At 39.1% G+C, this 25,934-nt stretch overlaps 3 protein-coding genes across 3 annotated transcripts; all 3 read left to right on the top strand.

The window, feature by feature from the left end:
* Positions 1–6,400: 6,400 nt before the first annotated feature.
* On the top strand, positions 6,401–9,780 carry LOC121260885 (guanine nucleotide-binding protein subunit gamma 2-like). The gene is made up of 4 exons (XM_041162950.1): positions 6,401–6,698; positions 8,900–8,952; positions 9,380–9,424; positions 9,515–9,780. Exons 1-4 carry the CDS (start codon positions 6,564–6,566, stop codon positions 9,597–9,599), a joined length of 318 nt encoding a protein of 105 aa, XP_041018884.1. The 5' UTR covers positions 6,401–6,563; the 3' UTR covers positions 9,600–9,780.
* A 9,960-nt stretch (positions 9,781–19,740) lies between these two features.
* Positions 19,741–21,531, top strand: LOC121260188. The gene is made up of 2 exons (XM_041162030.1): positions 19,741–20,745; positions 20,851–21,531. The coding sequence occupies exons 1-2, from the start codon at positions 19,741–19,743 to the stop codon at positions 21,529–21,531; spliced, it is 1,686 nt and encodes a 561-aa protein (XP_041017964.1).
* A 1,710-nt stretch (positions 21,532–23,241) lies between these two features.
* On the top strand, positions 23,242–24,136 carry LOC121260187. Its single transcript, XM_041162029.1, has 3 exons — positions 23,242–23,503; positions 23,699–23,850; positions 23,948–24,136. Exons 1-3 carry the CDS (start codon positions 23,242–23,244, stop codon positions 24,134–24,136), a joined length of 603 nt encoding a protein of 200 aa, XP_041017963.1.
* Positions 24,137–25,934: the final 1,798 nt, after the last annotated feature.

Below are 25,934 nucleotides of genomic sequence, written 5' to 3'. Positions count from 1 at the left end.
GTCATATTTTATTCTTTTATCTAATGGTTATGTTTTTTTAATTTAATTATCATATTTTTAGAAAATATAGAAAACATTTGTATCCACTTTTCTTATCTGCAAAAAATATGTTCGAGACTATCTATAATGTTCATACATGAACTAGGAAAAACTTGGTCAGAATCGTGTGTCTTTTATCAGGGGCGGCTCAATCAAAATTGAGGCTTAAGGCAAAAACTTTAGAAGCTTTGTTTTTATTTATTTTAATACAGTAATGTAACAAACTATTATGTTGAACATAAATGCTACAAATTTTTACTTTTTCTTAGTTATGTAATTATACACTAACCATTGTAAGTGCTTTTGTTGATCTTCATTTAGTTTTTTCTTAATTACACTAACAACTTTTTTTTTTCTCTTATATAAGCTTATAATGTCAATTACTTTTCATTTCAATTAATAAAAACTAGGATTTCTAGATGTTTTTATTTCTTTAAAGTTATTTTTATCTTTTTTAGAAAACTACTTCCTTGGAGGCCTTCTAATATTATTTTCTAAATAATTAGAATACCAATATTATTTCTTAGAGGATTTAAGGGCTTTTATTTCTTAATAGAGGACATTAATAATTTACTTTTTAAGAGGTCATGAGTTGCGTGGGGGTGCTTTAGGCAATTGCCTAACTTGCTTAGGCATTAAGCCGCCAATCTTTTATACCAGTAATATTAGATATAAGCCCATTTAGATTTATGAAGTGTTTCATCTCATCTCATCATTATAATTTTATTAAATTCTCACACAAAATATAATAAACAATTCAACCTTTTCAAATCTCAATTCAACTTTTTCAAATCTCAAAACAATAATAATATTAAAAAATAATATTCTAATAATATTTTTTTCAATTTTCATTTTTCATTTAAAACCATTCCATCTCATCTCTGACCCGCCCAAGCAATTATCTAACCCAGCTAAGCAATTATCTTCTCAACCATCTCTTTTGACACAAGAGCATGTAATTTAGGAATATCCCAACTTGACTTAGTTAGGATTTCAGCCACAATTAAACCATCATCTCCCCTTACATTTTGCAATTCCGCATCTGTTCCATCACCTAGCCAGTTATCAAACCAAAAATTACATTCTCCTTTTCTGATCAAAATTTTTGAATTTTTTATTACTATTGGCATCACTGACATAATGCCTTTCCAAAATCTTGATCATGTGGAATTAGAAAGAACCGTTGGATGCTTCTCACCCACATATTTACTCTTGCTTGCATAGGCATGAGTATGAACATTGAAAATTTGAAATGAAAGGAAAAATAAAAAATAAAAAAGAAAGGATGAGCAGTGGCAGATACTGTGCTAGTGTCCTCATGTTTTCCACTCCTAAAAAGTGGATGACATTAAGGAAAGAAAAATTCTACTCATCATCTTCACACCACACACCATACATGATTTTTTTTTTCCTTATCAAATTTGTGTTGTACGGATTTTGAGTAGAAGAACTCCATTAGTTTAAGAGGAATAAAATAAAAAATAAAAATAAGTGTATTGTGTGTGATGATGAGTAGCAAAACTCTTTAAGAAAAATGTCAAGGAAACAAACAAAACGGAATGGCTTGACAACAAATACTGCATGGGCATTTTCTCTTCTTCAATTGTTTGTGACGACTACTTGTAACCATTCTTTTAAAAAGAAATTATACACTTGTCACTAAAATTTGGGAACCAATTTATGAGTACACTTTTAAAGAAAGTTTATTATTGGGTTAATAAAAAGATAAAACCTAATTAGGTCCATTGAACAAGCTCATTGAATTGTGCACATAAGGTAATAAGGTCGAGCGAGCGACCCAAAGGTCTGTCAGTTAGGGATGGGGGCAGAGCTACCGGAGGAAAGTGATAGCCCAACTCATCTCTCATAAGAAGCCCATGAAGAGCACGCCAATGAGCTTGCAAAACGAACCTATCCGTGTCAAGAAGGGGCTCATCGGGAACCTCAGAGGCCAAGTCCTTGACAGGCGGGAGTGGTCCTAAGGCCTAAGGAGTTACCACATTAAATGCAACGACATGCTCCCTTAGGAAAGTACAACTGCCAAATTATAAAAAATAGTAGGTGAGACTCCCACCATAGGCGAGATACAAATAAAAAATAGAGGAAAGATCTAGAGGTACGCTCACACTCTCTCTTTTGGACAATCAATCTTTGGTGGCAACTGACTTAGGCATCGGAGGTGACCTCTAGCCAAGAAAGCCAAGCGCATCTTATTTTTTATTTTTTATTTCGAGCTGAAGGGGATCACCTAGGATTAACGTAGACACAATTGCTAATGTGCGAAACACATCATGAAGAATTTGGCGCCGTCTATGGGATCTTGGAAAACTCAACTTATCTTTCACATGCCTCCAACAAGGTGCTCCCAAGAAACCCGTGATGAAGAAGCTCTCACTACTGATGGGCGAACAAGCAACAAAATGGGTACAAGATTTGCCGAGATAATGGAGAGGCTAAGAAAGATGCCCTTAGAAGTGAAGAACCTCCAAAGGAAGAACCAAGCTTTGAATGAAGAGACACGGGGTTCGAGGAAGACATTGCGCCAAGCCGTAATGAGCAGAACGAAGTGGAGTCCTAGAATGGATAAGACAAACTTTTGATGACGAAAAAAAGAGAAGGATGCGCAACGAGCTGTGTAACCTTATGGACAAAACGAGGAAATGGCTAGAAAGATAGGCTTATCCTCGTCCGTCAACCACCTACTCAGTATTATAGAGTTGCCTTACAGCACATAGATCATAGTGGTACTGCTCCTACCTAAGTTCAAAGTCCCCTAGATCGACCCATATGACGGATCTAGGGACCTTGTTAAACACTTGACACTCCACAGTTTAAGGCCCACATGACACTCCATTGTTTCCCTGGAGAAGTTGCATGTAGGGCTTTTCCTTTAACACTCAAGGGATAGTGAGTGCATGGTTTGAAGTTTTACAACCAAGTTCAAACAACAATTTTGAGGAACTGGGCAAGCAATTCCTAGCCCAGTTTATGACAAATAGACATAGAAGATGACCAACTGAGTATATTCTTACAATGAAGCAACGAAAAGATGAAAGCTTGAAGGCATACCTTACATGGTTAATAAGGAATGCGTGACAACAAATAATTAGGATGAGAAGATTATACTTGCAGCACTTTTAGGAGGCATTTGGCCTAGAAGCCCTTTTATGACAGAATTGACAAGAAAAACTCCTACAACATTGCGAGAGATCATGGACAAAGCAAATGACTTTGTCAATGCAGAGGATACCTTGAGAGCCTTAACTGTCTTGAGAGAATCCAAGATGGAGCAAATAGAAAGAAGATCAAAAGAAACCAGAAGCGACAAGGGTTACCAAAATGAACTAAAGACGTGAAAACACCCGTACAAAAAGAGAAGAGCTGGTGATGCACCCTCTAAGGTCGGAGCTTTAGGTAATACAAGCGAACCTAAACGTGCAAGCAGGAAGTGGGGGACATGCGTATAGGGATGGCAAACGAGACGAGCACAACAAAGGAACTCGCCACTTCTACGCCAACCACAACACGGAAGGACACGGGACAGATGCCTTAACCTCAAAAGGAGGATAACAACAATGCAAGAAAATGGGGAATAAGAGCGATAGGTTGCTCGACACACCTCACCCCCAGGATAGTCGATGAGTAGGTGGCAAAGACAGACCTAGGGACCCCAAAGAAGTGAGAGCCTGAACTGAAGAAAGATGATGCGGGTGGATGCCGAGGGCAATCCTCACCAAAGCCCTCTCAAAAACTATGCACCCTATTGTGAAATCTGGATGATATCTTGTGGATTCTAGGGGCAGGTCAACCTTTTTCTTAGAAACGAAGGAATGAATGTGCACATAACAAAGGGAAGGCGAGGGAAATGGCTGAAGAAGCATCGTTGCCACCGCCCCTAAGCTCATTGAGCATGTGATTGAGATGTGGGATGAGCAAAGACTGAAGTAGGGTGAGGTCGATGAACCCTTGGAGCTCAAAACTTTAGATCAAGATTGCCTAGAGGCAATAGCGAGGATTGGGACCAGGATGGGGCCTGAAGTCAAATGGAAACTATACAACTGTTAATAGAGCACAGGGATGTGTTTGCCTGGAACCATGAGGATATGCCGAGTATCGACACAGAGATCATTGAGCACCACCTTTGTGTTGACCTAGAGGCCAAGAAGATCTGCCAAAAGTGAAGGACTTTTAATACAAAGAAGTACACGTCGATAGCAGAGGAGGTCAAACGCCTATTAGCTGAGGGTTCATTAAGGAAGCCCATTATTTTGAATGGCTTTCCAACGTGGTCCTAAGTACCACGGGTTACTGCATTAAATGCGATGACATGCTTTCTTAGAGAAGTATAATTACCAAAGATCGAAAGCAATAGGTGAGACTCCTGTCAAACGCGAGATACAAATAAAGAACAACGAGAAGATCTAGAGGTATGCTCACACCCTCCCATTTAAATAATCAAGAAAAATCTCTTTGGTGGAAACTGACTTAGGTGTCGGAGGTGACTCTTGGCCAAGAAGGACACAAGGGTGTTAGTCCTCGGTCAAGAGCATCTCTCCCATTGAACCTAAAGTTGAATGGTCACTACACTCGCACTGGTCTCGTATGAGTCGCCAAACCCTGTAGACGGGGTCCCAAACTCCTCGAAGGACATCCCGGCGACTGAAGCGAAAACAACATCAGAAGGAGGAACAAAGAACCTAGGATACAGCGAACCTACTTTCCTTTCTCCTTCGCAAGAAACTTTAGCAGCATGACCAGGACTTGGCAGTGGCGATTGTGTGTGAGCTTGAGTGCCAGGTGGAAGCGGGGTGCTCGTTTGGGGTGGCACGGAGCCCCTCTTCCCTGCTACCAAGTTCAGAACCAGAACCTGGCTGGCCCTAAGTAACCCCAAAGCCACGAGTTTTGACAAAATCCGGACCCCTTATTTCCCTGATTTCCTATACCCATTGGTTAAGAATTTTCACCAAGCAATCTAGAAGGGGCACTAGGATCTGAACTATAGTCGAGTCTCCTTGCTTGAATCAGGCATTATCACTTCAACATTGTTTTCATAAACAGTAAAGATCGATTGCTAACCCAAATTAACATAATAACTATATTAACATGTTTTACATTTGAAAAGATAAAGAGTATTGCTAATCATCATCTTATTATCTGACAATATTAAACAATTGAAAAATTATTTATTATATTTTATTTATCTATTAATTATTTGATGCCATATTAAGAAATATTAAAAATATAATATATTTCTTGAAAAAATTCTCCAATTAAAAAATAAGATAGGTATAATACTATTTTTTTTAAGTCCTAGTTAACCCTATTGAAAATAAAAGGCGGTAGAGCTTTCCGTGATATTACTGTTACTCTGTTAGGATTGAAATCCAAAATAATTTGCCTCGTCTTCTGTCAATTGTACTGGCCAAAGTTCAAACTGCTTGGTTAATTGATAATGAGTTCGTATTTCTTAAAATAAAAAAGTAGAAAAAAATCGAGAACATTTTTATTACTTGCGCTATTAATATGACTTTAAAGATAATTTAAGAAACAAGTCGAGTCTTAATAAACACTTTAATGAGTATAGATTATCATTAACTTATTTGAAATCATTACGAGACAATTCTAAAGAAGCCTAATAATTTGTCATTAACACTGTTCTTTGACCGATTTAAATTTAGACATCTTTTAACATTTAAATATTAAATTCATCTAAACTCGAAATCTCTTTATACGTGAGACACGTAACTTTTTTCAAGTTAACACCTCTTTACACGTGAGACTTATAATTTTTTTTAATTTTTCATAAATATATCTAAACTCATCTTAACATCTAGGCACATTTAAACTCATTTTAGGTGGCCCTACATAACTCACTCCACCATCTCAACTCACTAATATTCATAAAGAACTCAACTCAAAATACAAATACAAACTAAGGCTGCATTTAGACGTTGAATTGAATTGAGTTGAGATGATAAAATATTATTTTTTAATATTATTATTTTAGAATTTGAAAAAATTAAATAAATAATTTATTATATTTTGTGTTAAAATTTTAAAAAAATAATAATAATTAGTTAAGATAAGTTTAGTAACTATCAAAATAAATAGTTTGGGATTAGAAATATATTATCAATATGTTTTGTTTGTTCCTTCAAAAAAAAAAAATATGTTTTGTTTGTTTTTTATTCAAAACTTGACTTATTTTATAGGTTGAAAGAAGATAAATATGTCCAAAGAAGCTTGTACGGATAGAACAAAAAATAAACAACTTTTTCGGATGTGGAGAGGCTCTTTTTGTTTTTGTTTTTTTTTTTTTGTTTTTGATAGGAAAACATCATATTATCGAGAGGATGCGGAGAGACTTGGTTCAGCTGCATTGTGCATACTTGTCACATGAACCTCTAATAGTATTAATATATATAAATTCGAACTTAGGAAGTGGGAAAAGAAAAATGGGCAGCTCCGTTTTGGGATGAGCGTCGTCTTTGGAGCTGCTCTTCTGAATTTTGACTTTTTGGTTAATGGCGTCTGAAACAGCGTCAACGATGGACGAAGCCACCGTTGCTTCAGTGGTCACAACAGCAGCTGATAAGAGAGGCAACCACCGGATCGTCGCCCAACTCAAGCGTGTTGAACAGGAATGCAGATTCTTAGAGGTTACTGTCTTCTTCTTCTGGTTGTATTATTATTGTTGTGGTTGTTGGTATTATTCTTTTTAATTTATAGTTTTGGTTTGAGTTGGATTTAGATGCATTTCCTTTGTAATTTGGAATTTTGGTTTCCAGGAATTTTTTCAATGGAAAAAGACATACCCAGAATTTGTTTTCTCCTTGTATATATATGTGGGTGTGTGTGTATTGCGTCTGTAGCTACTAAAAGATGGCGGAGAAGATAATAACAAAATGATTTCACACTTTGCTTAAAGAAGTAAAAAGATTGTGTCTGTGAAAGAATTGGAGCCGAAGGGTCTGTACGGATGGAGGGGAAACACTCTATTGCTTGATATTGGCTTAATATTCGGTTAATTCCTTTAGACTTCTGTAGCATTTGTTGGGAGGTAAGATTTAAACCTAAGCGTTATTCCGACCCGCCTCACCTTTTACAAACCGAGTCAAGACCCAGGTGCCAGGCCTTGATATTGTATCAAAACTTGGGTTTGGGTGTCGAAAGATCAGCCCAAATTAATCCTACTACTCGGCGGTTGGATCAAATGGTAATGGGTGGAGCTGGAATTGCGGTAGATCTTAAGTTTAAATCTCAACAAAGTGAAGGAAAGAAGTTGGAATATCTTGCTTTGGCAGCCGTGGTGGAATTAGTGCTGCCAATTGCCTTATTTGTAAGGTTTGCCAATTGTTTTCTGGCACTAATCAAGAATTGGGCCCGGATGGATGTGGATGTCAATGCAAATGCTCATGAACCCATATTTTTTTTGCAAAATGAAAATGCTTAAGACACAATACTGGAGAATATATGTTAGGTGGGTCATCAAATAAGAAATAATGCTAGGAGCTTTGGTAGGTGACCAAGTGTTGTCATGCGTTAACTGTTTTATCAAAAACATACTGCTTGAACATGTTATGGCTTCTGAATAACGAACCTTTATTTTTATCTGTGTTGCAATTGTTTTACTTAAGCCAATTGAACGTGTTAAATGCAAAGTAGTTAGGCAACTTGTCTTTCATCTCTCTTTCTCTGTTACGATGGCACGCTTCAATTAGTATCCTAAATTATAAAGCATGGAAGTGAGCACTTGAAGTTAGATTCTTGCTGGCTATGAGGAGCTTTGAGATAAATTTGACCAAGGCAATGCATGCATTTTTTGAGTGCATTGTGTGGTGTAATGTCACAGCATATGCCCCTCCAGTGCATAATTAAATTGTCAAATAAAAAATATTCTTTAACCACTCAACTTCTTTAATGTTTATCCACTTCTCTTCTACAAGTTCCAAGTTCTAGCAATGCTCTTGTATATCTTCATATCTTAAATCATTAATGCTATTGGGTTTTGTCAGCTTTTCAAAACTGCCTATGTGGATTTCTCTCTAACATATGTAGGAGCACTATGTTGCTGAATACATTTAGGTCTTGTTTTTTATTATTCAAAATTCTTAATCTCCTGGATAATTTTAGGCCTTATTCTAAATATTGAGAACTTCTCCAGCATTTCTTACCAATAGTATCCAATCTGAACTGTATCATGCTCTATCATATTACATATATGTACACCATGCACATGTTTAGGTGAGAAATCATAAGCAATCTTGTGGTACATGTCTACATCCTCTTAGATATTGAAAATGCTCATCGGCGATGTAGTCCAACAGTTGTTCAGCATCTAGAAATTTATCTGGGCTTCAATGTTCTCCCAGCCCTGTCTTAAGTTTCCCTATTCTAAGGTCAAGGTTTTACTTGGTAGTTTATGTAGTTCAGCTGAGTTTGAAATGATTATCTCCATAAGTTTTTTGGAGCTTTAGGTCACTAATATAGGCTTGCTTCTCACTCACATACCTATATATATGCCAATTCTTTAAAAAAAATTCATTCAATTTACAAAATAGGACAGCATGCAGTTCTTTCATTTTCGCTCAGTTCTTTTATTTTTATTTTTTAATTACTAAAAAGACTTACAAAATAGGACAGAAGGAAAGCCATGATAATTTGTTCCTTTTCATCCATATTAGCTTCAGTTTGCCAGTTTCTCCTGTTGATGGCACTGTAGTTTATAAGTTTATGCCTTTCTCATCTCTGCCTTAATCTTTGCAAAGGATTGCTGCTGGGAGTCATTGTTGTGTTTTATGCATACAATTGTAATTCACAGCTTATTATTTTATTTTGCTTTCGCGTGAAATTTTCCCAGGAAGAATTGGAAGAGTTTCAAAGAACAGAGAATGTCTCAACCTTATGTGAGGAGTAAGTATAACAATCGATTTATTTGAAAGAAATAAAGAGAAAAGAAAATAATGCAAGTACTTTCCACAATAGGCAGGTGGAAGAGGTCTCATATTTCTTTTCCATCCAATAGGCTATAAGTATTGTAGGGCAACTTGCTCTCTAGTATGGGTTAGGGATTTTCTTGTATATATCCAGTGTACTTGGTTACTCCTATTGATATATATATATATATATATATAATACTTTTACTTTAAAAAAAAAAGTATTGTAGGGCAACTTCTTTTGGATTTTTCTTGCAATTGCAAGAAAGTGATAGTATATCTTTACTTATTCGTAGCTCATTCCATCCATTAGCACCTTGAATATGCTGTCAACTAGCATCACTAAAATTTATGGCAAAAGATTTGTGGACTGCATGGTAACCTGTTTTTTTATTGGTTCTCAGATTGTTGCGCAACATAGACATGATTCCCGATCCACTTCTCCCACTGTAAGTTCTAGCACTTATTTCCACTTTGTCTGTCTTATATACGTGCTGTTCTTGGGTTCAATTTTTAGCCATCAATTTATTTTGATTCAGAACAAATGGCCCTATAAACCCATTATGGGATCAGTGGTTTGAAGGACCCCAGGATTCTCAACGTTGCAGGTGCCAGATTCTTTAAGTAAAGGCGATCTAACTTTTGTTGCCATTTGTTGTGTGAGGCTTCAAGATATATTTCTTAATGGACACATTCATAAGTTACATCGAAGTTTTTGTTTAGCAAATGTTTGATTAAATTTTCCACCACCTTTGAGTGTAGCTTGATCACAATTGATGCACAATTTCCATTCTATTCTGATAAATATTGTACATGAAATGTATGTAGTCCTGAAATTCTTAAGATTTCAAACAGATCAGGCTGGCATACCCTTTCCTTCGAAGAGCTGAATAAGCTAGAAACAAAGCATATGCACATTCTACAATTTTTCTCGATTTGTTTTGGACAAACTTCCTGATAACATAACAGTTAAAACTCACAAAAAATCGTTCTCCCTGGATCTCCAAAGTAAATGCGACCAAGTAGGTAAATGATCCTTAATTTTTTGAAGATTCTCAGCATTTTTTAAAAAAGAAAAAGAAACACAGAATGCACTCTTTTCATCTATTCCAAGTTTCAACTCTCCCTTCCTCTGCCACCCTCCATTTTCACCTCTCTTCCTCTCTCCCCACATTTTGCCTCCTTCAAGCCCAGATATAAACTTCTATCATTTCCTCAATTTAGTAATTCATCTCTCCCCATTATTGAAGGCAAACGCAAATTTTATTTTATGGGAATTTAGCGAGCAGAGTTTCAGCTTGTTCAAAAATGAATCAGTCGGGATTTTTGTTTGCTAGTTTACTTGTTGGGATGTGTATTGAGGAGTTCTGCAGGGTGGTTGGGTTGAGATATTTTTATTCAGGGTGGTAGATTCATGCTTATGCTCTGAAATACGAGTTTGGCTTCAATTAATTTGTAGTTGCTGTGGTTAGTTCATTAATTAGCATGTATTCAAGAAGTTGGTACGTGGAATACTCTTCATTGGAATGTGAGCTCAAGGTTGTTTTGTCGGATGCTATGATTGCTGCGTATGGATTCCCTGCTGCTTATGTGTTTGTCTTTGATTATGGGAGAGATGAAGAGCTGGAGAGACAAGATGGCAGGAGAAGTTCAGATCTGGGCTTGGAGGTGGCAAAAAAGGGGTGGAGAAAGAGAGAGGGTTAAAAATGGGAAAGCCAAAAAATGGAATTGATGTAGACGTGACAACGCGTGTTTGACTCCCAGATTTATCCCCTATCATTTTCCTTATAACTAATGAAGATTCCTTTACATCGAGAGTCCTCACCCTGCTTGTACCAAACGCGTAACTCAGAAATGTCTTTACTACACTTGTAGTTGTACAATGACATGGTAATGATGGCTGATCTTATACAATGCATCTTTGAATGCTTAAATTTCAGTATACCACTGTGCTTATTGTGGAGCCACGATAAACTTCTCCATGTGTTTGTAACCATTATCATTTGAATGGGTTGCAAAACTTACTGAATGCAACTAAAAGATTAATCAACAAAAAGAAGTCGAAGAGAAATCATTGTTCTCCTACTGTGTTGAAAAAAGCTTTTTATGACGGAAGCTCCTTCCCAGATTCCCATTTCCCTCTCACCTTCTAAATGCCTTTGTTTCAGTTTCTTCGGGAAGAAAGAGGAAGGACCTCCTGCTCCTCCCTAATCCTCCTCTCACCTGCCTACCCCTCTCCCTCACAAATCTTATTATACATATGCATTTCCAGGTCTTTTATTTTGTCTCTAGATTAGGCCTGCTACCTGCCTATGTACCTTGGTCCTGGGCAGTCGGCCATCCTGGCAACCACACTCGCTTGGGCAGGAGGTGTCTTTCCGTCTCTGCTATCCAGCCTCGTTATATGCGAGTGTGTAACACAGCCGCCGGGAACTGTAGGAGCAGAGAAGAGGAGCGGCGGAGGAGATGCATCTCGAGGTAACTAAAGAGGAAGAAGAAGAACTTAAGAGGAAGGTTCGTGTTTGTTTAAGTGAAGTGTTCTGAAGAGGGAAGCTTCGGTCAACGTACTTGCAAGTGAACTGGGCTGGGTTTGGGTCTTGCTGCAGTTTACAATAAGTCCAGTAGAGTCGAATGGGTTAACGGTCTAGCCTGGGCACGAGTTTGTGGTTGAGTCCATATTATTTAATTTACGAGTAGTTTGGATTCAGAGATGAGTTGAGATAATTTATGAATAATAAAATAAAAATAGAATTATTTATTATATTTTGTGTGTGAAAATTTGAAAAAATTATTTTGAAATTTAAAAAAGTTGAATTATTTATTATATTTTGTGTGAAAATTTGATAAAGTTATAATAATGAGATGAAATGAGTTGAAGTGAGTTTTGAATGCAAACGAGCACCGTCCAATTATTATCTCGCGTCTAGTAAGTGTGTCAGCCCATGGCTCTTTATTTTCATCTGTTAGGGTAGGTGACCTTATAATAGGCGCCGTTAGTGATGTAAAATAGTAATCAAAAACCCTATTTTATTCTCTCTCTTTCTCTCGATTTCCCATTTTGGAGGAGCTCCCCTGAAGAGAGCAATTTCTTGTGACTAACAGCTACTCCAGAATTAGGGGGATTTGACTTACTAGGAAAGCTTGCCTTTGGTGTGGTGTTATTGACAGCTGCCCTATTATTTTCTTTCATAAGAAAAGGCAAGTTTTGGCTTATGTGACTAACCTTTTTCTCTGCACCCCAAGGAGAGCTTCATTTGGCTCAGCAGGAATCCCGAGAAAGAGGGGATCCTCAGACAAGCTCATGGACTGCAGACTTGCTCAGAGGAATTGTTGCTATCTTGGTTGGTTTGGCTAGAGAAAGGCTAGACTGAGATAGGTTCCTTGAAACATGTTGGGATTTCCTGACTTGAGGCCTCTGCCTCTGCTGCTAATTGAGACTGCCCATTACCAGTATCCCGGTTACCTTCCTCCTCTGACTCCTCCTGGAATGCAGGTCCCTGAGAGGAAACTTCCGGTGAGCCTCCATACTTCTTCACAGAGGATGGTTGAGGGAATGTAGAGGAAGCTCTAAGCCATGGACCGTATTGTTCTCGAGTCTGAGGGGGTTGATTAAAGCTTGAGCACTTCCCATTCACATGCTTCAGTAGGCCACACTTGAAGCAGAAAGTAGGGAGGTGTTCGTATTTGAAATAGGTCCAGCATGGCTTACCTCTCAGGTTGATCATTTGGCCTCGTTTCAAGGGCTTGGTGATATCCACATCCACCTTGAGTCTTAGAAAGCTGCCCCATCCACACCCCTGGGCATCAACTTCCATTGTGTGCACCCTGCCTATGGTTGCACCTATCCTCTTCCCCAACATTTTATTCATACCTGCAAAAGGGAGGTTATGGACTTGAACCCAGAAGGGTTTTGAGGAGAACTGCACCTCATTTGGAGATAGCTCTCCCTCGAAGTCCTTAAGGCAGACAAGGTGACGGTCAAAAGACCATGGTCTTCCCTGCAAGACCTTTGTTTTATCCGATAAGAGTTGGAACTTGAGAAGGAATCTATTGGTGCCAAGCTCCTTGAAGGTTATCCATCCTGTAGTATTCCACGCCTTTGCCATTGTGGTCTTGAAAGCTTCACGGTTTGCAATTTTGTCGTTAAGGATGAGTGCAAGGAGGCAATGGCTGCCCCTGAGCTTGGTTAAAGTAACTGCATCTTCTGGTAGTATAAGCTCCTGTTGTTCTTCATCAGTGAGCTTCAGAGACCCCCATCATTTAGTAATCTCATCATCCATCGTAACAGACTCTATGGACTATCGCCCAAGAGACAATATGTTTGTCAAGAGACAAAGCAAAAACCTCACCAGGACCATCACTGACTGTGATAGTTGTAAAAACTGTCCTTTTAAGCATTCACTTCTTGGCATTATGGCCCCAAAACCATATGACTGGAAAAACATATTAAATCCATTATTTTTTTCTCTCCCTGTTAATCAGAACCACTAAGTGCCTTAAGTATAGAGTGGACTGCTAAAATATATGTTTAACTTATAAGTATATTTAATGATATTGAAATATTATATCTTTCTAATACTAGTTGGTTGGAGACAAATACTGAGGAACGAGTATGATTGAGTGAACAAATTCTAAAATTGATACATATTGGCTAAATAGATCTTGCATCAAATTTTCAAAGCTCAACAATTTCGTCTTTTAAAGTTGAATGCATGAATGTAAGCTGAAACAAATTATTTAACATCATTTGACATGTTAATATAAGAACTGGAGAGGAAATTTATAAACCTCACAGTAGAAGACCTGGATTTCTCTGTATGGGACAGAGTGTTTGAAACCATAAACCAACTTCTTTTAAAAGTGTAGAAAGGAGAAAAGAAAACGGTACGCATAAAAGAAGAGCATTGGGTTGTGATTTTATGATTGATTCGCTCTATTTGTTAGAGTGAGAGTCTATATTATTTATAACATATGGTATATATCTTTACAATCAGTGGAGCTCAATCTAAGGGATTATACATAATCACAACACAATTTAGAGAATAGAAAAGGAAATAGTTGACTATGCTAACTATGATCTTGTACGAGCTGATCCTCAAAATCTTCAACAATCTCAGAGGAAGGTCCGACTCCTTCAATAACCCCTTGCAAACTAATCTGTGATACATGGCCATGCTAGTCTCATAGTGAAAAAAGGTTAGGCTTATAAAGTTGCTTGGAGAAAATATCAACAAGCTGAGAAGAAGATGGCACATGTTGACTAAGGAGTAGACCAAGGGCAACAAGTTCACGAACATAATGGTAATCGATCTTAATATGTTTGCTCTGTGCATGGAAAACTACGTTAATTGTTATGTATAGAGCACTTAGATAGTCACAAAATAATTTTGGTGGAGAAGACATACGACCACTGAAATCATGTACAACAAAGGCCTACCATGTGATTTAAGTAGCATTATGAACCATAACTTGCTATTTGGCCTTAGTACATGAGTGAGAAATAGTATGTTGTTTTTTAGCACACCAACAGATGAGATTAGTACTAGAAAAGTACTGTAGCCGGTTATAGAAGGCTTGGTGGTGTCCGAGGTAGGCATGCCACAAGCTGCTAGACACTGTATTTTTCATATGTCCAACTGGAGCGGTGTGAGGATTGATTGGGTACAAGCCATCCACCACTGATCCTTTAAGCATCACATGACCCGTCCTCAAGTCCTTAAGAAGAAAACTCACAGATAAAACATCAAATAACAATTATAACCTCATCTAAGTTGAGAGAGAGAAAGTAGATTCTTCTTGATAATAAAAACTATAAGAACATTTTTCAATTTAATATCAATAGCAGGTTTGCGACATGACCAATACTAGAAATAGGCAACCCATTACCATTATAGAATCATGTCTTGAATAAGTTTGAATACCTTCAACGTTAGTAGTGTTGGAGGTCATATGGTTTTTTGTCCCAGTGTCAGGATACCAAGTATCATCACGTGAATCACCTACTTTCAGAGTAGGAGAGGCCTTGTATTGGGCGGCCTCCTCATCTGAGGCAAAGCAACTAACGACTTTGTTGTTCAAACTGGCATAGTAGAAACAAGTGATACCATGACCACGTCTAGAATTTCTACCCCCACAGTTTGGTGATTGCTAAGGATGACCACTAAAGGAACCACCTTGAGATCGATCACCCCTTTTGCCTTTGTATCTCGAGTGAGTGACGTGTTGGGTGTTGGATCAACTATGTTCATGGCTGCCACAACCTCTTTAAGGCCCATAATTATTACTCCACGGTTAGTATAGAGAGCAGCGATAGAGGAGGCTTCCCATGCAGCAAGAATGCGCATTTCAAAGTTTCGTAGTTTGCTAATAACCTCTTCAAGCAAAGGAAAAGTGACACGAGAGGGCGGCCATGATGAGGTCAAACTCAAAACCCAAGTCTTTGAGAATCACATGATGAAATCATTGTCATCCATTGATTTTCATGTACCTCGAAGGAAGAGAGCCAAGGATTTGGCTCTGTGCAAATAATCCTCCAATGAGGATGCACCCTTTGTGAGCGGTTGAAGCTCATCATTCATCTATTGGGCACAATCTCGTATATGGCTACCATACAAAGTTTCCAACATAGTCCAGGCATCATGAGAAGACTCACTGCTGATGACCTGTGATAGAGGGGCATCAAACAACGACCTATTGAGCCGACTGAGGATTAGTTAATCAATGCGTAGCCAATGGGCTATCGCTGGGTTGGAACATAATGCACCATCCTCGCCGATGATGGTTCTTGGTGGACATGGCCATAGCTAAGAAGGCCATGACCATGCAAAACATGGACCACTTGTGCTTTCTACAACAAGTAACTACTAGAGACTTGTTTAATAGAGATATTAGGTAGGTGGGTGCTGGTAGGAGAGAAATCAAGAGAAGAAAACTTAGGTATAAGAGGGATCGAAAAGGTAGACGAAATATCCATTGTTGATGCCTCAGGGGTCTTTGATACCATGTGAGGAAACCAGAATGCCGTCTAGAGACATAGGCATTGTATTGATTTGAATAAAGTATACAAAGGTCAACAACTACCATTTATAGCTAGCCTACAACTATGCATTTGCTATACATGGGATCCTAATCTACCATACATGGAGATTATGTAGGGAGAGAGTCACGACAACAATGCTGGAATGCATATCTTATTAGAGATTAGTACCAGAAAAGTACAATCGCTGGTTATAAAGTGCTTGGTGGTGGGGTAGCAAGCCGATCCATGGTGCTAGAAAAGGACAAGTGTAGACCTATGCATGTATAAGCTTGTAGTTGACATTGAAGGCAAGGTCCGGACGAGTGAGTATAAGGTATTGTAGAGCATCCATGAGGCTCCGAAATGAGCTAGATTAGAGTAAGGTATGTCATAAATGGAGGCATTATGCTTGGAGATAAGGGAGTAGAAACAACCTTACAAGCAAGCATGATCAATTATCTTAATCCATACTTGGACTAAGAAGTAATGGAGCAGGAGTTACTTCGGCATCCAACAAGTAATAGTACATTCCTAAGCCCGTCATGGAGAACTTGGAGTAGAGGATTGAGATGAAATGACCAATAAGCACATTATTAGAACATGTGATAGTAATATTATCCACATAAAGGAGAACCAAAACACCACGAGGTTGACCAAACATGAAAAATGACGGATCAACAAAATTGTAGAGGAATGCATAGCACGTGTTTGAATCCATACATGGCCTTGTTCAATTTTCAGACATGATCTAGGAAGTCATACCTGCTTATAAATTCTGACGATAACTAACAAATAAACTCAAATTCAAGCATCAAGGGGTCTAAGATTATCCACATAATGTAGGTTTAAGGATAAAAACATCAACAAATTGAGCATGAGAAATGAACATGTTTATCAATGAAAGTCTACAAATTTTTTTTTGTACATTTCTTAATAATTTGAAGACTTAAAAATATTTCAAAACTCATGAAAAATCGATTTTACATCTTTCACTTGTGCAAGATAAATTTGAAAGATAATGATATGATGTATTTGACATTTGCAAAAAAGAGAAGCTTTTGTTTGAAAATTTAAAAAATGAATGATGATCTTCTTGACATCTACAAAAAGGAGAAAGTGCTGTTTAAAAATTTTAAAAATGAGTGATAGTATTTTCGACATCTACAAAAAGGAGATACTTTTGTTTGAAAGTTTGAAAAATGAATGATGCTCTTTTTGACATTTACAAATAGTGAGAAAATTTGTTCAAAATTTGAAAAATGAGGAACACTCCTTTTGACATTTTCTAAAAGGAAAGAAGCTTTTTAAATTTGAAAAGACAACTTAGAAAAATGAAAACAAGTTTCTCATGTGAGATTCCTAATTTTCATGTGCTTTAAATCTCTAGTTCTTATTTAATTGTAATTGTTTTATTTTATTTGTGTTATTTTAATTTTGTTGTTTGTGTTATTTTATTTATTGTATTTTATTATTTTGTGTGGGTTTCCAGGTTGGACTTCTTTAATTTTTGTGTTTTTATTTCACTTGGGTTGTGTGGGTGTGTGTTTCTCATTGTGGGCCGTGGGTGTGTGAGTTTGGTGAGCCTAGACTAACCCAACCCGTGCACAAGCTGAGCCCAACTCGTGCGCAAGCTAAGTCCAGCCCGTGCTGTGAACCCAGCCCTCCCCTTTTAATTCGAACGGTGCCGTTTTTGGTCAGGAAGCTAGGGCTCCATCGCTTCCTTCATGCGTCGCACAACTTTCTTCCTCCTTCTTCTTCTTTCTTCTTCTTCCTTTTATCTTCTTCCTGCAACTTATTCTTCCAGCAGCTGCTGCCATCACCATGTGGACCTTAGTCACGTACTTCATCCTCCAGCCGCCACTTCCTCCTTCCATTGTTCTACTCGGTGTTGTTCGGTTGAGAATTTCCGAAGAGCTGCTGTCCAGCTGCTGCTCCACGCACCCCCCCTTCCACCTCAAGCTTCCATTGTTGCTTCCGTGCCTTTCGGCATGAACACAGAAGGCTGCTGTCAACCAGCAGCTTCACCACGCGGCCCCTCCAACCGCCATACTTGGCCTATTAATAGGCCACGGCTTCTGCAATTAAATCCTTCAGAAATCCTCATCTTCCCTTTCTCGCTTAAGCATTTCGTATCTCTTGATATTTTGAGATTTGTTCTATATTTTTGTTGGTGAATCCGAGAGGTTGTGTTGTGTTTGTAGTGATTTTTCCTTGGCTGTTGGACCATCCCCGTGAGTCACCCGTGTAGTTTAACTTGTAATTTTACCCAAATCCGTGAGTTGAGAGCCTTTTTGGCATTGCTCCGTCGTGAGCTCCGCCGTGTGCCGCCGTTGTGCCGCCACTTTGAGCAACGCCCCTTTCGAGTGATCTTTTAGAATTTTCTAACTTCGTGTGTATGTAATTTTCCAGTTTTAATTAATAAATTGTTATAATTTTCATTTTTAAACTGTTGATCTGTTGGTCTGTTGGAAATGGGCCTTGGGCCGTTGAAGTGTTGAGTTTTATTTATTAATTGGAGTTGTTGGAATTGGGCCTTGGCCGGATTGGAGGTTGGGATTACGCGTGTAGTTGTGAAACTGTATCATTGAGAAATTGTAAATGAGTTATTTAAATGTATTCAAATAAACTGTTGTAATGCATATTTATCGTCTTTAATAAATTGTGTTATTGATGTCACGTTATTTGTTTGTAAATGAGACTAAATATGTGGGTACGTGTGTATCATGACCTCAAGCCGAGATGAGGCATTATTTCGGTGGAGCTCTTCTGGTCACTAGGGAGCGTAATAGACTGACGTGAAGTCCCCTGAGTTGTCGCAGGGCGAAGACAGGAACGGACAAGATGGTAACGCTCTCGTGCCGATTCCGTGACCTTTTGGCTGGCGAGGTTAGATGATGCTTGGCCATGTACGTGCTGGGCGCGAAACTGGGCATCGCTCGTTACGAAGTCTCATGCACGAACGTTACCAGTGATGTGACAATGAGAGCTAGGGTGTGCGAACGGTCCATAGGGGAGACCGTGGTGCATGCGTAATTTTGTAATAATTATGATCAGGGCAAAAAAGGGATTTTTGGTGTGAGTATTAAAAGTGTATTTTTGGGAAAAAGGAATGTGGGTTGTTATTCTGCATATTTGTCCGTATGGGGACGCATGAATTTATTAATATGTTTTAAATCTCCTGGATGTTGTTTTGATTAATTACTTGCTGAGATGTCATAATCTCATTGTGGTGTTTTACCCTATGGTTTCGATTTATGGTGCCATAGAGTCTGACTCAGGGCTCGAGTATGAACCCGAGGGATCACTTCCGTCGAAGGTCTGAGTTGCTGAGATATTGTTCAGCGTTATGGGATTTGTTTCCCTTATGTTATTTCCTGTATTTAATTTACCTGTCGGATGACTGTATAATTCTTGTAAAGTTACTTTACTATTTTTGAACAAATTCTGGTACTTAATAAAGAAAGACTTTTTTATTTCTCCGCTGCGAATTTTATTTTGTACACTTATTGCATATTGTACACACTCTGAGCATTGGTTGTTAGGGTGCGTGATCAGTGTGGTCAACATCCCGGTGTCATGAACTCCACAAAAATAATACGTAGGGGTCGAGGGCACCACAGGTGGTATCAGAGCGGTCTGACTCTGGGTAAAACCGTAAAAATACCTAGGTGCAGTACCAGAATATTTTATTGTATTTTAACTTGTTTATTAAATATCGAGTTTTAAAAGGCGCGTTTTATCAGAAAGATGGACCGATCAGGAATGCCACATCCGGAACCTGAGAATGACTTGTCTCGTATTGATGGGAATCTCGCTATGGCTAGAGCTTTAACTCGTATGACAGCATTTTTTCAACAAAATTTTCCTCCACAAATGGAGCAACAGAACTGTTGTCCGTATGAACGTTTTTTAGCTCATAGAACCCCTGCTTTTTCTGGACAAGAGGATCCACTTAGTGCTGGGAGGTGGATTAGTGATCTCGAAAAGACGTTTGAGATCTGTGGGTGTACTGAAACTCAGAAAGTGTTATACGCAAGTTACCTGCTGCAAGATGACGCGACTGCTTGGTGGGGGACCAAGCGGGAGCTTCTGGAAATGGAGTTAGGATCAATTGCTGCGGTATTTTGGCCGCGTTTTAAAAAGGAATTCAATGATCGGTTCTTCCTGAACATTATGAGGAAACAGAAGACCCGAGAGTTTAACAATTTAGTGCAAGGGGAGATGACGGTCGAGCAGTATGCCCGGAAGTTTATAGAACTTGGGAAGTTTGTTACACATTTGATTGCTACAGAAGAGATGCAGATCGAGCGATTTCAGGAGGGTCTATGGCTAGAGATCCGTAGACAGGTTGCTTGTTTGCAAATTCTGACCTTTCAGCAATTAGTGGAGGTTGCCACGATTGCAGAGTGGGAGTTTATTGATCCTATTGCTGCTCCAATCGGTCAAAAGAGAAGAGTTTTCAAGGAAGGAAGTAGTTCGGGGTCTGCACCTAAGTTTATTACTAGGACTGGAGCCCGACCGCAGATGGCCACTGGAGTACGAATGGGGGGACGAGTGCCAATAAGTGGCAAATGCAATAGGTCTCATGTAGGCGAGTGCCATTTGTCTGGGATACAGTGTTTCAGATGCTGGCAAACGGGACATCTTGCTCGTTATTGCCCTACCATGATGCAGGCGAATCGAGGCGGTTACCGTGGTGGGAGGACTACCCCAAAACCAACTGTTCAAGCTAGAGTCTACGTAGTGACACTGGTGAGGTAGATGATGAAGCTCCGGAAACCCAAAATGCTGGAGTCATCATAGGTATAGATTTCTATCTAATCTTTTGAAATTGCTACTGTGTGATTTGATTTATAGACTTCATCAATAGTTTTAATTTCTTTAGGTAGAGTTCGACTATATGATTTTTATGCTTGCACTTTGTTTGACTCGGGAGCATCTCAGTCGTTCATATCTGTTAATATTGCATTGATGTGCAACCTAGTCTTTAAACCTTTATCGCAGTCTTTGGTAGTGAAGTTACCAAATGGGGAGACTGTGTGGTGTTCAAAAGTTACCCTAGGTTGTCCTTTGGTTATTAATGGAATGACTCTTAAGGCAGATTTGATAAAGTTTAAATTACTTGAGTTTGACATTATTCTAGGAATGGATTGGTTATATCAGTATTTTGCCTGCATTAATTGTCGTAGTCGGATAGTTAGTTTCCAACTACCTGGGAGAAAGTATTTAGAGTTTGCAGGAAGTAAGATAAAGGCAAAACCTGCAATTATATCTGCCATTCAAGCAAGCAGGGACTTAGCTAATGGGGCAGATGCGTACTTGGTTCATGTGGTGACTGCACTTTCGGAGAAGAAATCTTTAGCAGATATTCCAATTGTGAAGGAGTTTTCTGATGAGTTTGTGGATGATTTGCCTGGCTTGCCACCTGTTCGTGATTTGGAGTTCGCCATTGATCTAGAATCCGGTGCGGCACCTGTTCATAAGGCCCCGTACCGAATGGTGCTAGCAGAATTAAAAGAGCTGAAAAGTCAATTGTAGGAACTGGTTGATAAGGGGTTTATTCAGCCTAGTTTTTTACCTTGGGGAGCACTAGTACTATTTGTTAAAAAGAAGGATGGTACCCTTAGAATGTGTATAGATTACCGAGAGCTCAATAAGGTAACCATTAAGAATAAGTACCCCCTACCTCGAATTGATGATTTATTCGATCAACTCCAAGGTGCAACAACTTTTTCAAAGATTGGCTTAAAGTCGGGATACAATCAATTGAGGATAAAGGATCAGGATATACCTAATACTGCCTTTAGATCTAGGTATGGGCATTATGAGTTTAAAGTGATAGCTTTTGGATTAGCCAATGCCCCTGCAGCATTTATGGATATGATGAATAAAGTATTCCGACCCTATTTAGATTCCTTTGTGATAGTTTTTATTGATTATATTTTGGTCTATTCTTGAGAACCGAAAGAGCACACCAGTCACCTTCGATTGGTTTCGGGTAAGTTAAGAGATCATTAGCTCTATGCAAATATGAAAAAGTGTGAATTTTGGTTGGAGGAGATTAAATTTCTTGGTCATGTCATGTCCCGAGATGGAGTAGCAGTTGATCCAAGTAAAGCCGAAGCTGTCTTGGCATGGCCACGTCCTTCAACGGTGCACGAAATTCGGAGTTTCTTGGGACTTGCCGGTTACTATCATAGGTTTGTGGAAGGCTTTGCTCGATTGTCTAGAACTCTCACTACTCTTACCAGGAAAAATGTGGAGTTTGTTTGGTCCGACAAATGCGAGAAGAGTTTTCAGGAGTTGAAGAAGAGGTTAACTACAACACCTGTTTTGGCACTTTCGGAACCTCATAAGCCATTTGTGGTTTTTAGTGATGCTTCCAAATTTGGTTTGGGATGTGTTCTTATGCAGGAAGGAAGAGTTCTGGCATATGCATCCCACCAATTGAAAGATCATGAGAAGAATTATCCCACGCACGACTTGGAGTTAGCAGCTATGGTTTTCGCTCTCAAGATTTGGCGGTACTATTTATATAGGGAGACTTGTGAAATCTACACTAATCATAAGAGTCTTAAAACATCTTTTCTCGTAGAAAAGTCTTAACATGAGATAGAGGAGATGGTTAGAGCTAATCATTGATTATCAGTGTGAGATTAAGTACCACCCAGGAAAAGCAAATCATGTTGCAGATGCGCTCAGTCGGAAGTCTTATTCGATTGATGAGGCTGATCACCAGGGTTAGACTCTCTTCTTTTTGGTATGAGGAGACTTTTTGCTAAGAGTTCACAGTAGGAAGAGGTGTTGACTTCAATTCATGATATCCGAATTCTTGATTTTGAGGAGTTAAAGACTTTGCAGGAAATTGACTCTAAGCTGTTAGATATTAAAGAAAGAGTCAAGAAGTCGCAAGGACCTGCGCATTTCAGTCTAAGCAGAGATGACATTCTTTTATTCTGCAATCGTAGGATGATTCCTACAGATTCATAATTTAAAGAAAGAATCTTGGCTGAGGCCCATGCAGCCCCTTATTCAGTTCATCCTGGAAGTACAAAGATGTACCGAGACTTGAAAAAGAGTTTTTGGTGGGAAGGTATGAAAAGAGACATTGCTTTGTTTATTGCAAAATGTACAACTTGTCGGTAGGTTAAAGCTGAGCATCAGAGGCCCGCTGGCTATCTTCAACCACTCCCTATTCCCTAGTGGAAATGGGACAACATTGCAATGGATTTTGTAATTGGACTACCAATGACGCCTAGTGGGAAGAATTCAATCTGGGTTATTATTGATCGGTTGATCAAGAGTGCCCATTTCTTACCTATTTCTAACACTGATACTTTGGGAAGTTTGACTCGGTTATATGTCAAGGAAATTGTGTGTCTTCATGGAATACACAAGAGTATAGTGTCAGACAGGGACTCACGATTCACGTCTCAATTCTGGAAGAGTTTGCAGACAGCTTTGGGCACCAAGTTGAAATTCAGCAGTGCTTATCATCCTCAAACCAATGGTCAGTCAGAACGCTCTATTCAGACCCTTGAGGATATGTTGGGAGCTTGTGTTTTGGATTTTAAGGAAAGTTGGGAAAATCATCTGTCGCTTATAGAGTTTGCTTATAATAACAGTTTTCAAGCAACTATTCAAATGGCCCTTTATGAAGCTCTTTATGGGAGGAAGTGCAGATCTCCTTTGTTTTGGGATGAAGTTGGTGAAGGGAATCTACTTGGACCAGAAATTGTTCAGGAGATGAGAAATGAGGTTAAAGTTATAAGAAACAAGATGGCAGCTGCGCAGAGTCATCAGAAGAGCTATTCGGACACGAGGAGAAGAGATCTATTATTTGAGGAAGGTGATTGGGTATACCTCAAAGTTTCTCCAATGAAAGGCATTAAGCGTTTTGGTAAGAAAGGGAAACTTAGTCCGAGGTATGTTGGCCCTTCAAATTCTGGAGAAGGTTGGACCTGTTGCTTACCGTATTGCTTTGCCAGAATATTTTGGAGAGATTCATGATGTTTTCCACATGTCGTCATTGAAGAAGAGCTTTGTACTGCAAGAGCCACGTTTCGTTGATCTAGGAAACATTCAACTCCGGCCTGATCTCACGTATAAAGTTGTGCCAACTCAGATCTTGGACAGAAAATAGTAACAATTGAGATCCAAGATGATACCTCTAGTTATGGTATCTTGGGGAGATCCTTTGGCTCAGGATTTTTCATGAGAGAGAGGCAGACATGAGAAAGTTCTACCCTTACTTGTTTGGGTAGTTTTGAATGTTTGTTTTCTTTCTCAAGCTTGTTTTGAGTTTTGTGATGTATCTTGTTTTGGAATCAATGAAGGAACTTGGCAATTTCGAGGACGAAATTTCTTTTAAGGGGGGAGGTTGTGAGATTCCTAATTTTCATGTGTTTTAAATCTCTAGTTTTTATTTAATTGTATTTGTTTCATTTTATTTGTGTTATTTTAATTTTGTTGTTTGTGTTATTTTATTTATGGTATGTTATTATTTTGTGTGGGTTTCCGGGTTGGACTTCTTTAATTTCTGTGTTTTTATTTCACTTGGGCTGTGTGGGTGTGTGTTTCTCATTGTGTGCTGTGGGTGTGTGAGTTTAGTGAGCCTAGACTAACCCAGCCCGTGTGAAGGAGGGCCCAACCCGTGCACAAGCTGAGCCCAGCCCTCCCATTTTAATTCGAACGGCGCCGTTTTTGGTCAGGAAGCTAGAGCTCCATTGCTTCCTTAATGCGCCGCACGACTTTCTTCCTCCTCCTTCTTCTTTCTTCTTCTTCCTTCTATCTTCTTCCTGCAACTTATTCTTCCAACAGCTACTTCAATCACCATGCGGACCTTAGTCACACACTTCATCCTCCAGCTGCCACCTCCTCCTTCCATTGTTGCCTCCGTGCCTTTCGGCATGAAGACCAAAGGCTGTTGTCAACTCGCAGCTTCACCGCGCGGTCCCTCCAACTGCCATACTTGGCCCATTAATAGGCCACGGCTTCTGCAATTAAATCCTTCCGAAATCCTCATCTTCCCTTTCTCGCTTAAGCATTTCGTATCTCTTGATATTTTGAGATTTGTTCTATATTTTTGTTGGTGAATCCGAAGGGTTGTGTTGTGTTTGTAGTGATTTTTCCTTGGCTGTTGGACCATCCCCGTGAGTCACCCGTGTAGTTTAACTTGTAATTTTACCCAAATCCGTGAGTTCAGAGCCTTTATGGCATTGCTCCGCCATGAACTTTGCCGTGTGCTGCCGTTGTGTCGCTACTTGAGCAACGCCCCTTTCGAGTGATCTTTCAGAATTTTTCTAACTTCGTGTGTATGTAATTTTTCAGTTTTAATTAATAAATTGTTATAATTTTCATTTGTAAACTGTTGATTTGTTGGTCTGTTGGAAATGGGCCTTGAACCGTTGAAGTGTTGGGTTTTATTTATTAATTGGAGTTGTTGGAATTGGGCCTTGGCCGGATTGGAGGTTGGGATTACGCGTGTAGTTGGGAAACTGTATTATTGAGAAATTGTAAATGAGTTATTTAAATGTATTCAAATAAACTGTTGTAATGCATATTTATCGTCTTTAATAAATTTTGTTATTGATGTCACGTTGTCTGTTTGTAAATGAGACTAAATATGTGGGTGTGTGTGTATCACGACTCCAAGCCGAGATGAGGCATTATCTCAGTGGAGCTCCTCTGGTCACTCGGGAGCATAACAGATTGACATGACGTCCCCTGAGTTGTTGCAGGGCGACGACGGGAACGGAGGAGACGGTAACGCTCTCGTACCGATTCCGTGACCTTTTGGCTGATGAGGTTAGAGGATGCTTGGCCATGTACACGCTGGGCGCGGAACTGGGCATCGCTCGTTACGAAGTCTCATGCACGGACGTTACCCTTGATGTGACGATGAGAGCCAGGGTGTGTGGACGGTCCATTGGGGAGACCGT

The sequence above is a fragment of the Juglans microcarpa x Juglans regia genome, chromosome 4D, assembly GCF_004785595.1.
Source record: "Juglans microcarpa x Juglans regia isolate MS1-56 chromosome 4D, Jm3101_v1.0, whole genome shotgun sequence".
NCBI classification, from domain to species: Eukaryota; Viridiplantae; Streptophyta; class Magnoliopsida; order Fagales; family Juglandaceae; genus Juglans; species Juglans microcarpa x Juglans regia.
Note: the sequence above shows the minus strand (reverse complement) of the source record. Positions and strands in the feature narration are given on the sequence as shown.